This window comes from Colossoma macropomum, unplaced genomic scaffold (genome assembly GCF_904425465.1).
Source record: "Colossoma macropomum unplaced genomic scaffold, Colossoma_macropomum, whole genome shotgun sequence".
NCBI lineage: Eukaryota > Metazoa > Chordata > Actinopteri > Characiformes > Serrasalmidae > Colossoma > Colossoma macropomum.
The window spans coordinates 13,387,967-13,401,725 of NW_023494785.1; the positions used below are offsets into that span (position 1 = coordinate 13,387,967).

General features: G+C 37.6%; 1 protein-coding gene across 2 annotated transcripts; it reads left to right on the top strand.

Moving 5' to 3' along the window:
* Nucleotides 1–1,297: 1,297 nt before the first annotated feature.
* cpvl (carboxypeptidase vitellogenic like) lies at nt 1,298–11,203 on the top strand. 2 transcript variants are annotated; one of them, XM_036582962.1, is made up of 13 exons: nt 1,298–1,428; nt 2,034–2,230; nt 3,042–3,160; nt 4,065–4,179; nt 4,338–4,396; nt 4,810–4,889; nt 4,979–5,045; nt 5,685–5,807; nt 5,919–6,050; nt 6,228–6,326; nt 7,285–7,458; nt 7,601–7,783; nt 10,891–11,203. In XM_036582962.1, the coding sequence occupies exons 2-13, from the start codon at nt 2,047–2,049 to the stop codon at nt 10,993–10,995; spliced, it is 1,440 nt and encodes a 479-aa protein (XP_036438855.1). In that variant the 5' UTR covers nt 1,298–1,428; nt 2,034–2,046; the 3' UTR covers nt 10,996–11,203. The 2 variants fall into 2 exon arrangements, with proteins under 2 accessions (XP_036438855.1, XP_036438861.1); XM_036582968.1 differs by having other exon boundaries at nt 1,306–1,432.
* The last annotated feature ends 2,556 nt before the right edge of the window (nt 11,204–13,759 follow it).

A 13,759-nucleotide genomic window follows, 5' to 3' on the forward strand; every position in this document is an offset into this window, starting at 1 on the left:
TTACTTTCTTATTCTTTTCTTCCTGTAATAATAGTAATAATAATAATAATAATAATAACCATTTTGTTGTTCTTCTTATTTTATCCTGTTAGGTACAAGTTTCTCTTTTATTAAAAGGCCAATTCTGGCTTAAAACTAGGATATAATATATTAGTTGTCATCATTTTGTGTATTCAGTAGCACCACTTTGCATCCCTCAGCCTCACTGGTTTAACATAATCCATCATTTGGTATCCTTGATTTTAATTGATTTAATCAATTTTCTCTCGCTACAATAACCAGCATGCATTATGCAAACGTATTATTCAAAAGTTGGGAATCTCCTCGCTGCAATAAATAAACCTGACTGCAAGTGTAGCCACTAATGTAGAGGCTAATAAATACAGACTATATTTGGTTTCCTAGCAGAAGCATTAGCGATGGCTTCCTTCTGCATTGGGTGGGCGTTTAAAAAATCCTCCCCCCTTCAAGATACACCAGCAGAAATGGGTTTTCTGAGTCTTTAAACCAAAAATCTCACTCTAGAGACTACTGTGGCACCACTGAAGGATGCAAATAAGCATATTCACAGCAGCAGCAATGGTTACATTTCTTCAGAGTTCCTGTTAAAATGATTTTCATTGCATCCCATAGACCTGTGGTTCCCAACCCAGCCCTCAGGGCCCCCACATACTGTCCACATTTTTGTTACAACCCAACTCACCACACGTGTGCGGAACCCCTAAGGTGACAAGGTGATCTAAGGTGACTTTTTTTTTTTTATAAGACATGGGCACAAATTAATACACTGAGGCCACAAAGTACTATACTGAGGCCACAACTTGTGGGTTCAACATATTTATGTGTGGCCTCAGTATAGTAATTTGTGGTTTCAATATAATAAATTGTGGCCTCAATATGTTAATTTGTGGTTTATTAAAAAATAATCACAATGTCACCTTAGGGGCTACGCACATGGGAATAGGATGATGTAAAAATGTGTACTGTCTGGGGGCCCTGAGGGCCAGATTGGGAACCATGTCCATAGACAGTTATTCAAGTCTTTAAAAAATGTTGAAAAGCTCTCCTATAATTTTTCAGAATGTCCCTGTGAAAGTACTGCTGTGTCTATTACAGGCTCGCTTCTGCTCACACGCTCATTCGTTCGTACCTAGTAGAATTAGTTGACAGCCTGCTCCTTATTTTTGTCTCTTTTCTTTATTCGTCAGTTTGAAAGAGATCATTTCACAGTGTGAACTTTCAGTTCAAGGCGGAGCTGCTGATTGGTCAGCAGTGATCACATGATCCAGGTTCAGGCAGTGATCATATGACTGAAGCCCAACTACAACGTGACCAGCTCAGCTCAGACCATCAGACCAACTCCTTTACCTCTGTTTTAATTCTCGAACTGGGACCCGAGCAGCCCCGAGTCGAGTGTCCAGCGCCGCGGTAGGTATGGGTCTGCTTTGTAAAGAAGCGGTGACTAACTTGGTAAAATCATGTCCTGTTTCTCTTTCTTGCTTTTGTTTGTGCTGTTATTTTGCTATTCTAAGAAAGCTAGTGGTGGCATCGCCATTTACACGTTACTGTCGGAGCAATTTTGTCTCCATTTTGTCTTTTTTTTTTTACATAATCTGAAAAAACAAACAGATTGTTGTACTAATATTTCATGGTGAACGGAGCAATAAAAGTACTCTAAATTTACTCGGAAAAAATCTGGTTCCATCAACTCCCATTCAAATTTAAGGTTTGTTCCTTCTTCTGTAAAGCTACAGTTTTGCAGAGGTTTTCTCCTGACAGCGACGATATTCTTAAACATATATATAATAGTTCTTAAATATTTCATATTTTACACGAGGCATAAGACACGAGGCTGCTGCACCATTCAATGTGAACCGAATATACTATTGCAGTGAAAAGCTCATGCTTTGTTAATCGGTACTGCAGAATCCGCAGGCATGCTTGGTCATGTAGAGTCAGGCAGGCGATGAGAAATGGAAGCTGGTTAGTGTCCTCTAAATGCTAATGTTTCCTATCATGTGTCCTCTCCATAGCTGAAGTTTCACAATGCTGAAGGAAACGCTGTGTCTTCTCCTTTTGGCCTGGGCTGTGGTGGAGCCAGTGAGCTCCAGGGGCTGCTCTTCATTCTTCTGTAGGAAGTCTCACCGTGTCAGCAGTCACTCATACGGAGCAGACCCCGGAAAACCCCTCTTCCTCACCCCATATCTGGAGCAAGGAAAGATAGATGAAGGTACAGAGCAGGTGCATAGCCTCCTTGATTGAGAGCAGTGTGGTGCTTTGTGAAGTCACAAGGCTGAAGTTGGTTTCTTGTTCTTATTCAAATTTTCTGCTCCACCTTAAGTGGTGCAGCACTTCCATGTAACTGCTGCGTCATTTAAGGTGGACCAGAAAATGAGGAGGAGCTGTACGGTGAATAAAAAAACAAATGAAGCTCTGTTGTTATAGAAGACACCCACTTCACTCTGCAATTGTGCATGCATGTTATCTGATGCACTGAGACCCGGACAGAAAAGGATAATGGTGGCACAATTCAGTGGTTTAATAAGACTTTCAAAAAGTTGCTATTTTAAGGTTTCAGAGTGTTCTGCTCATTAAAGATGATGGGTTTCCCATTAAGAAGCAAAGAGCTGAATCAGCACAGGTCACATTGGTCATGTGCAGTGGCCGAGTTATAAAAGGGAACGTTTTAAGGGGGGTTAAAAAAAAAAGAAATTAAAACTGTGGCCAGGGGTGGTTATGAACAATAGTTATACTTAGTTTTTACTTTGTAAGCACTGGGGAAAAAAATGTTTTGAGATATTTAAAAACTCTCATACTGTTTTTTTATTGCCACATAAATATAAACAGCAAACTAATGGAACCTTACAACTACAGCAAGACAAAGGGGATGGGAAGGGGGCATGGTTTTACCAGGGGGTGGGTTTTTTCCCTTCCCCTTGAGAATGGAGCAGGATTAGGAAATGCTGCCATAAATAGCAGTTAGAAGTCATTCCAGCTTTCACTGTAAAACAATAACCGTACTCTGTCTTGCTGATTTGCAGCTAAAAAGCTGAGCTTGGTGGGCCCTCTGCCTGGTGCCAATGTGAAGAGTTACTCTGGGTATCTCACCGTCAACAAGACCTACAACAGCAACCTCTTTTTCTGGTTCTTTCCTGCACAGGTAAAGACCCAGCTCTTAGCTAAAAGTTGTATTTCACTTTGGACTCATGGTGTCATAGTTACCAATTTATGACAACTGCACTTAAGATAAGAACAAAGCTACCTTATAGGTCTGTACACCTCAGTTGCTGTGAGGATCCATAAGTGTCCGCATCAACACTTCAATTTGAAATCTTTCCATAATATGCTATTATACATTATTGCTTGTATCATGTGTTTGTTTTCCGCCATTTTGGGTTCCTCTGTAACAATCTATAATTACATGTATAACTCGATACAGGAATCTTGAGTGTTTACATAAATCCTGTTATGGTGATGATTTTTTTCTTTCAAATTCATAATATCTTTTTTATCTATAAGGGACAGTTAACTTCAGAGCAGACAGCGCTACACATATTACAAATATGTACAGTCACATTAAACACATCAGGGGACATTACAATGAACAATAAAATAAGTAAGGATAACCAATATGGGAATTCTGGGCTGATGCTAATATCTAGTACTTTTCATGTACATATCTGTCAATGCTGGGACTGATGCCCAGATTTTTAAAGAATACAACTTGGCACTAGACCTACTTGCATTAGCATTATGAAAAAAATGTTACATTTATTTGTAAAGGATAACAAATTCAGAAAAATAAATGCAGACATTTGGCATCATACCTCAGCATCATCCACACATTCTGTTCTTCCAGAATAAATTACATGCGTCATCAAATATTGGTTCGCATTGTCACATTGGTCTGAGGGCAATATAATTTTCTTTGAAACAGTTATCTACCCATACCTACATAATCCTGATTTCATTGTAAATCCGTAAAAAAGGAAATAAAAAAACGTATTGAATCTGTTAGTATCAGCAAGTTTCTGGATTCAACAAATGTGAGTTTGTATCTGCAGTTTAGACCAGAAACTGCTCCAGTGCTCCTTTGGCTGCAGGGAGGCCCTGGAGGCACCTCCATGTTCGGCCTTTTTGTGGAACATGGACCCTACGTTGTGTATCAGAATCTCACATGTAAGTGTGAATTCTCAAAGTGGAAGTATGAACATAACCTGAAATACAACGTTATCTCTCTTTGCTGCTTACTATATCTTATGTGAATTCAAGACCATGAGGTTATATATAATATATTAGTACATGTGCAACACTTATCCTATTTTTTCTGTTCCCAGTGGGCTACAGGCAAGTCCCCTGGACCTCAAGATACTCAGTTCTTTACATTGACAACCCAGTAAGTGCTTACTTCTGTTTCTGCCTGTCCTCTGAGTTCTGTCTCAATGCTTAGGTACTTAAACCCTTAAACCAAAACATATTCATTAGTTCTTAATTGCATGCAATGTCAGAGCACTGTTTTAAAAATGTTTGATTCTCTTTCCTTGGGCCTGAAATGGACCCGATCATTAAAATTAAAACATTTTTTAAGAAATTGTTTGTGCGGAGGTCCTTCTGAGGTTACCTTTCCTTGAGGCAACAATGTATGACAGTTTACTCTGTCACTAAGCATTCAATTGCCATTAAATGTGTATCATGTCATTAGAAAGTGAAAAAATTAGTTTGTGCAATAAACAGTTAAATATTGTGGAATACCTGATTTTATAACTTTTTTTGTGTCAGTTATTTGAGTAATTGTACCTGTCTCATTAGGTGGGTACTGGATGGAGTTTCACTGACGACGACAAAGGCTTTGCTACAAACCAGGATGATGTTGGCCGGGACTTGTACAAGTAAGCTGCGTCTTGTCTATAATATAATGTGTAGTTTTCCTTTTTGATTTCAGATGTTTTTGAAGCATTTTGCTGTTCTCTGTTTGTAGTGCACTGATTCAGTTCTTCCAGCTGTTCAGTGAGTATCAGTCCAATGAGTTCTACGCCACGGGAGAGGTGAGTGAGCTCCTCTCTGATCTGCTAATACAGGAAAAATGATAATATTCCTGTACCCATACGGGAATAATGATTGTACTATTATTACTTCTTCAGCAAAGTACAGTGTTCTGTCTGTCTTTACTGTACCTAAATTGCATGCATGTAATTCTGTCATATCTCTTATATTTTTTGAAAGTACTTGCTGCCATTTGCATTATATCTTATTGTAGATACATTTAGAACAACAGAATTGGTCTAAAATTATTTGGAATGAAATCTTTTCACATTAATGTTCACTGAAGGGAACTCGCCAGTATTTTTCAACCGTATTTTTGTCTGCTGCCTCTGTAGCACGCAGTCAGTTAAGATAATAATTTGCCCTCTTGCTTTGTAGATAGAAAACAAGTACATGTATAATAGGAGCCAATGGGCAGGTCTTATTTATTGGCTTTTATTGTTTGTTTTGAGTGAACAAGTTTGATGTCCCCCTAAGCATAGGAATATTATTGTTTGTGGTAAATGAGTATATGCTGCAGATGCACCGGATAGGGATTAGGTTGGAAAATGCTGGAATATTCATTTTAGAGCATTTTGTCCTTCTCCTATAAAGTTAAAATGCTTTGTTGCATCAGTATCTCACTATACCTTCCTTTGTAGTCCTATGCAGGGAAATATGTACCAGCAATCGGCTACTACATCCACAAGAATAACCCCTCAGCTAAAGTGAAGATCAACTTTAAGGGAGTGGCTATTGGGGATGGTCTGTGTGACCCTGAGCTGGTGAGTGGGCAGAGGTTTTCCCTTTAAAGCCAGTCTTCTTTTAAATATGTGTTGGTGAGTGTATGAACATAGAAATTCAAATAAATAAAAATATTTTCCCCCCTCTGTCAGATGATGGGCGGCTATGCTGATTTCCTGTATCAGACAGGCATGGTAGACGAGCTGCAGAGGCAGTATGTGAAGATGCAGACAGATGCTGGCATAAAACTGATCCAGCAGCAGAGGTGGATAGAAGCCTTTGAGGTATGCTTGATACTGTAGTGTGTCTGGATTTTTCTCATTAGCACATGTTTTGTGCTGCTTATGAAAGCGAAGCCTTCATGTAAACAGCTGTAAGATTATTGCCTCCAAAGAAATGGACCTTTGTTTGTATGTTGTTGCTTCTTAGTTCCATAATTATATATCTGCACTCTCCTTTAGGTTTTTGACAGCTTACTGAATGGAGACCTTGTTCCTTATCCCTCATTCTTCCAAAACGCTACTGGTTGCACTAACTACTTCAACTACATGCAGTGTCAGGTACTGAGACACCTTGTTCTTGCTTTGATGCTTACATGTTTTGAGAAACTTCAGGTGTCAGATTAAAAGGAAATCTCACAGAATATTGTTTTGGATGTCTTCTGACATTGTCAGATGTGTGTCAGGCATAACTACCTGTGCTAACACATTTTTCAGAGATTTTAACTCTGTGATGTTATTTGCAAACATCCAGCTGTTACAGATCTGTCTAACTGACATACTGTGTGTTCAGTCTGTTCATACCTTAGCGCATGTATAACTGGTACATCCCATTTATTTATGGCATGCACTTCCTTTACAGATATTATCTCACTTCTTATCAGGTCTCTACTCAAAGTACTAGTATTGAAAAATTCTTAATTGTATGTATTTGTTGTATTGTACATACATTTTTATATATACAGTATTTTTCATACACAATACTGTGCAAAAAGGCATCCAAGAAAATTGCTTAAAACAGCTTATCTTGACAGTAAAAGTGTTTTTGCCAGTGAAAAACACCATATAACATATTAGAATAAAAACAAATAAACATAATTGCAGTTAAATGTAACATTTTTAAAAAATGTATTAATACACTGGTTAGATATGTTGGTTAGTATGTTGGTTAGAATACAGTTAGAAATCACATGCGTTCGTTAAATTCCATAAGCGGCACCTGATTTAATTTATTAATTGACTGATCAGCTGAAGCAGGTATTGTAATAACTTTGTTTTCTGGGCTCCCCTGAAATTGTTTAGCTAACACACTGACGCACATAAAATTACTATGTGTTGTTTCTTTGTTTTTGTATTTATTGTAGTATTGTTGAGTTTTTGTGCTTGTGTTTTTTTTTCTTTTAATAATGTTTACTGTACAGATGGCGTTACGTAAAATTTTCGTAAGATGTCTAAGACCTTTGCACATTATCCTGCCATCATTCACTGTCTGATTTATGTTCTTATGTCTCTTTCACAGGAGCCTGTGGATCAAGAGTACTTTAGCAAGTTTGTGACTTTGCCGATAGTAAGGAGCTCAATCCATGTTGGAAACCTAACATTCAATGATGGCTCTGAGGTAGAGAAACACCTGCTCCAGGATGTCATGAAGTCCATCAAACCCTGGCTGGGTGTCCTCATGGACAACTACAGAGTGAGAGCAGTTCTACTTTTGGGTGATGCAGAAATGTAGTGTTTCATTTACACTTACAGTGAACAAGCAGTGCCGTGCAGTGCTGCTACCTTCTGTAATGCAGTGGAGAGTGACTCTGTCATCTCTGTGCATGTGTGTGTAGGTGCTAATCTACAGCGGGCAGCTGGATGTGATTGTGGCAGCTCCACTCACTGAGAGGTTCCTGCCCACAGTGAATTGGACCGGGGCTGATGCATACAAAACTGCTGAACGCTTCCACTGGAAGGTCCGCCCCAGCGACAAGGAGATAGCAGGCTACGTCCGGCAAGTAGAAGAATTCTACCAGGTGAGTAAGAGATGGTTCCAGAAAACAAGGGGTGATTCAGAGCTATGATTCTCAAATGATCATTAGTTTTGATAATACTACTTGTTGAATACTAGGGGTGGATATTTTTACAGCTTGTGCTGAAATAATAGAATTATACATGCTTTGTAGGTGTGTTACGATATGCATGTTAATATTTATTTTTCCAATGTCAGGGTCTCAAAATGATACACACTGCGAATACAGTTAGATTTCATGCTATAAAATGTCATAGCAGTAATGATTTCTATAGTTGCTATTTAACACAACCCATTATATTGCAAAAAGTGATAACCACAAATGTGATGCTACAGCCATCCGTAGCCGGGAGTCCGAGAGAGCACAATTGGCCGCGCTCTCTCTGGGTGGGTGGGATGGCCCCTCCTTCTCCCCCCATCACTCAGCGCGATGCTAGTCAGCGCAGGCGTCTGTTAGCTGACGTAACAGATCTGGCGGTTGGCGCTTTCCTCCGAGCGCGTTCGGCTGTCCAGTGACGTTGCGTGAGCGGCAGTTCGAAAAGAAGCGGTGGCTTCACAGGTCTCGGAGGAAGCCTGTGTTAGCCTTCACCCTCCTAGCGTTGATAGCATTGTGTGATTGGGGGAGTCCTAACTAGCGGGTGGAATTGGAGACGACTAAATTGGGGAGAAAATCGGGTAAAAATTAAGAAAATATATAAATAAATAAATATATATATATATATATATATATATATATATATATATATATATAAAACTCAGCTGCCCAGCTTTTGGAACTGGAAAAATTGGTTTGGATGGCCTAACTTGGATGGCTGATTAGCCAAGCTGTTTGAAATGGCAAGGTTTGCCAGTAAAGTACAATAATCTTGGGCAAAAAGTGTTATGCCGGCCTTGCACCAAACGACTTTTCAAGCGATTTCACTGTCACAGACAAATATCCATGTCGGAATAAAATCACGAGAGTCTTGTTGGAGTCGCGTCGCGCTCGCGTCATCTCGATCGTTTGGTATAAGGTTGTCAAGCTGGCGGTCTTAAGTCAGTCTTTTTCTCGTCTTGACGCTGCAACAAAATCAACCGTGTTTAATATTATTGTAAGTTTTAAGTCTTGGCTCATGCAAATAGTGACATGCCAGGGGAGCGTGTGAGTGCTTGCGGGCGAGCACAGGCATGCGGTGCGAGAGAGAGAGAGAGAATGCAGGCGTGACTGCCTGAAATCTCTGTAAAAAACGGTAATTCAATACAATAATCATAATAACTTAAAATGTAAACTGACTCTTTAATATTTCAGGTTCACTGAGTCTGTAACACATAAGGAAATGTGCAGAGGACTTTAAGAATGCCGTTATTGAAGAATCATCAATTTTTTTTCTATTTTTTTCTGTTTTCTGTTACACTGGTTTCTTATTTTGTTTGTTTGTTTTTTATGGTTTAGTTCATGACACCCAGTCGACCATGTTGAATCGCTGCATGTTATGTTGATGTGTAAATCTTTATATCAAATTTAAAATGGTAACTGCACATTTTTCAGGTTAATTAATACAATTCTGGGCGATGATCTGCCAGAATATACAGTTCTATAGTGAACTAATCTGAGTCCCAGATCTTTACACGCCCAGCCAACGTATGTTCCCATCTGTACCACTATAGAGTGGAAGGAAAAGTGTTTATCTACTTGTAAATTTCCTCCAGGTGCATAATGGGGAATAAAAATGTAGTTGCAGCCTTGTAAATAGTGACACTGCGAGATTCCTAGTCTTTGCAAAATCATAGTCTCTAACTGAAAAACGCGACACTGTCTTTAGATGTGAGAGAAGGTGTCAGACTTTAATCTTTCAAAAGTCTTTTCAAAGTCTTCTAGTGTATGGTTAGCATTAGACTGAACAGTGACAGATTTCTAAATTGCTCAACGTGAAGATCAAGTACCTGTTCTACTGTCTAATATGCTAACTCATTCGTGAATATATCACCCAAATGTGTCAGTTACTGGAGCGAGGAGATAATGCAAAGAAAATGCATTCTTATTTGAATTTTCCATTCCACCTTAAATGGAGCAGCAGTTAAGTGTAATGCGTGGAACAGAACATTTTAATAAGAAGAGGCGAATAGGAAGCCAACTTCGGCCTTGTGGACAAAACACAAGACCAAGCAGCTACTTCCCCTCGCAGGATTCAAGCAGCTGTTAAGTGCTGATTCTAAATGGCCGAAACAAATAACTCCCTCTGTTGATAGCAGCCGATCTGCACCTCCGTCTAGAGTCTGTCTAGATTCCATGGTTTGCTTGGAGTCATTGAGACAATCCCTTCTCACACTCATTTCAGCCAGAAGGTGAAATCCACACTCTATATAGAAACACAAGATCAGATTGTAAATGAACATGTAATGCTCCTTTCATTTAATGCTGTTTATATTTACTTTTATATAGATATTGTTTATATTGTTTGTCTTCTAAGAAAATGTATTTATTATTTATTTATTTTCTAGTTCTGTTTCAAAAATGTGCTGTATTATGATGCAAAAATGACAACACATCATTGTGAAATCGCATAGTACTTAGTGTTTGAATACCTCAGTGATAAATATTTTAAATTATTTTTAATAAAAATGGAAATGGAGAAGGTTTATTTTATTGTGTGGAGCTAGCATGAGGTGTGATCTGTATTTGATGGCTCAGTTTATACAGTGATTCATCCATGCATTTTAGGCCATGTGATTTGACAACTTGTACACTGTACAAAAGTATCTTTTGTTTATAAAAATTTCACGTGTAGTTTCATTTAGTTGTTGCCATTTCATTTAACATTAAATACAATGTCGACTGCTTGTCACAATTTTTTTTTTGCGGTTCTACATCACAATTTTTTAATCACATGAAAAAATTCAACATCCAGATAATCCTTTTTTTTCTTTCCACAATGCATGTAATTCAAGCACTAGATTAAGGAAATGAAAACTGATATGATTTTAAACATTCATAAATTTGCATAACAACTTTAATGTTGTCAGTGTAATTTTATTTAGTTATATCCTTGTGTTTGTGCCTTCCATTTATGCTTAGTGGATTGACAAGCTTGAATATCTCAGGTCTCATATGCCTGTTTCTTTTTTTTCTAGGTAATTGTTAGAGGTGGGGGACACATTTTGCCTTATGACCAGCCAGAGAGGTCTTTTGACATGATTGACAGATTCCTGTCCACAAAGGGATTTTCGTCTGTCTGATGCGCTCCACATAGACTTTGGATGTTTTAATCACCCTGTCTGGGATTGTTTTGCAGCAGTGACTGTGACTGATAACTGCCACTGAATGAATCAGAGTATGGTGTATGTATATTTGGCAACTTATTGATACAGTAATCATGATTCCAGATAATATACAGATTTTGTTTTTGTTGTACTTGTTTTGATTAAAGCTAGCTTTTAACTAAAACATGCTGTGTGCCTTTGATTTAAGCTCCCACGTGGTGTTTTTCAGGTAAAAAGGTTGAATCCTGACACAAGGATTAGAGTTTAATTGCATTATTATGCCAAAATAGTATTTCAGAAAGTCCTACTCTATACCAGTGCTTTGGGGCAAGAGTCCTCTACTAGGTTCAGAAGTGTGCATTTGGGACGGAATCTGATGACATCACATAATGACAGGTGTCACATATGCGTGTGTTGCACCTGTTACATTTGTATTAAAATTGTTATCAGTCATGCTCTAATTTTAAGTAAGCTAATTGCAATTGTTGCATCAGTAACAGCTCTCTATAGTTCAATATGCTGTGCATTGACAGTGTACATTAAGAAAGATGTGCATTTGAGCTCCCTTAAATATCCTCTTCTCTGCTATACTGGTCAGGCAACTACAAACAAGTCCACTGATCCAGTCTTTGAGGTATTGCAAATGGAGTCTGCCTCGATGCAGGTTTTACCGAGTGTAGAGACACAAGTGAGCACAACTTTGAATCCCAAAATGAAAAATGTCCACGTGGACCTCACAAATAAGGTCTGCATGCACAAATGAGGTCTGCCAGAGCCAGTATAGCTGCATTAAAACTACATTTTGTTCAACAGAGGAAGCAGTGGTAGTTAAGCCATAATGTGCTGCCATCTAGTGGTTCAGTGCAGTTACTCGCAGTCTCTCAGAGTAGATCCTAAGCTGTGCCAAAACCTGAACTGGAACTGTAGACTTCCTATTCAGTTAATGGGTAAAAGTGAGTCTGTAACTCTACTTTATTCATTACCTTTCACTGTTTCTGTTTGAATTTAAAAGGTTGTCAAAAGTAAGTAAGTAAGTAAGTAAAGTTTATTCATATAGCGCTTTTTACAACAGGTGTTGTCACAAAGCAGCTTTACAAGGAAATGAGCATTACAAAAAGAAATCCGGGTCCAAGCCCCCATGAGCAAGCCAGTGGCGACAGTGGCAAGGAAAACTCCCTAAGAGAAACAGGAAGAAACCTTGAGAGGAACCATGACTCAGAAGGGGAACCCATCCTCCTCTGGTTGACACCGAATAGTAAACATTGTTAGTATAAAGTATTATAATACAAAAACAGGGTAAAAGGAGGAGCAAACAATTTGAAAAGTAGCTAATTTCCTGTCCTTAATTTATCAGATGTGGTAACATTTGTTACATATTCTGAAGTAAAATATTTAATGAATGTGTTTTTTCAATGAGTATTTTCAATTTTCAATATTTTCCATCTACGCAAGTTTATTTATGTATTTTTTGGAGTGGTGGTGGTGGTAATGCGATTTAATTGCGTGTTAGGCTACATTAGTTTCTGTACAAAACTAAAGAAGCAGAATCTAACTACAAAACATGTCTCTGCTAATCATCATTTAGGGTGAAGAGAAAAGCTGTAAATTTGTGTGTACATTGATTTTTCACCTTCTTAAGTAAACTTAAAACCTTTTAAATGTGTCAGTTTTTAAGCCAAATAATTCATTGCATTTCCCCTGTTTTTCCTGCAGGGGGCAATAATACACAGTAAAATAATAATTACAAAGCAGGCAGATGATGAGCCACTGTGTGGATGGATCCTAAAAACTAGAGCATTTAAACTCTGTAAATCAGTAACTCCTGTGTACGCAAAAATAAATAAATAAAGAAATAAAAATAAAAATTCAACAAAAAAAACTATTGCTTTTGAAGTGTAGGAATTACAAATAAATAACAAATGTCTTTGTTTAATGTTACATTTTGTTCATATTACTTGTATTTATATCCTCCTCAGTCCAAATTGTCCACTGGGCAATCTAAAAGTACATAAACTTTTATTAAGAAACATGTTCTCTGCTGCATACTTAATAATATAATGCATGACTTTATTTATTTATTTATTTTTTCTGGGAAACATAATATTCAGTGTCTAGTACACTGGATATTTGGACTTAAGTGCGTGAAATGTGAGAGTTCTTGAAAACTGAAAATGTTTATTACCACCAACACAAGACACAAAGCAATCAGTGAACTTTTCTGTGTTAACTGTTAGTACAGCTGCATGAAAATGTCTCTAATGTCTCAACCTGCATAATTGGCTCCTAAATTATTAAATGATTTTCTTAATAATTCTCACACCATAATAATAAAAAGCAATTGAAACAATCAAGGTCATTGATGAAAAGAAGTCAGAAAACATTACATAATATATATTTTATATTATATAGATTGAAATGTAATGTACATGTATATGCTAGCCCAGTGTCATAGACAGAAATAACATTACTGAAACACAGAGAGTGTTAAGAGTTTCTTTTAGGTCTGTTATCCCAATGATAATAAATATCTTTCAAAATGTTACTAATTTAATGAGCCTAATTCCAGTGTCCAGTATACTGGACAGTTATATCCACTGAAATCACTAAAAAACAATATTATTCCCAAATGTATACAACACAATCAACTGTCACTAAATAAACATAAGATTCCACTTTTAATAAAATAAACAAAAATCTTGAATGATTGTTTTGTAATGCAGAAGTGTATTATTATAATCAA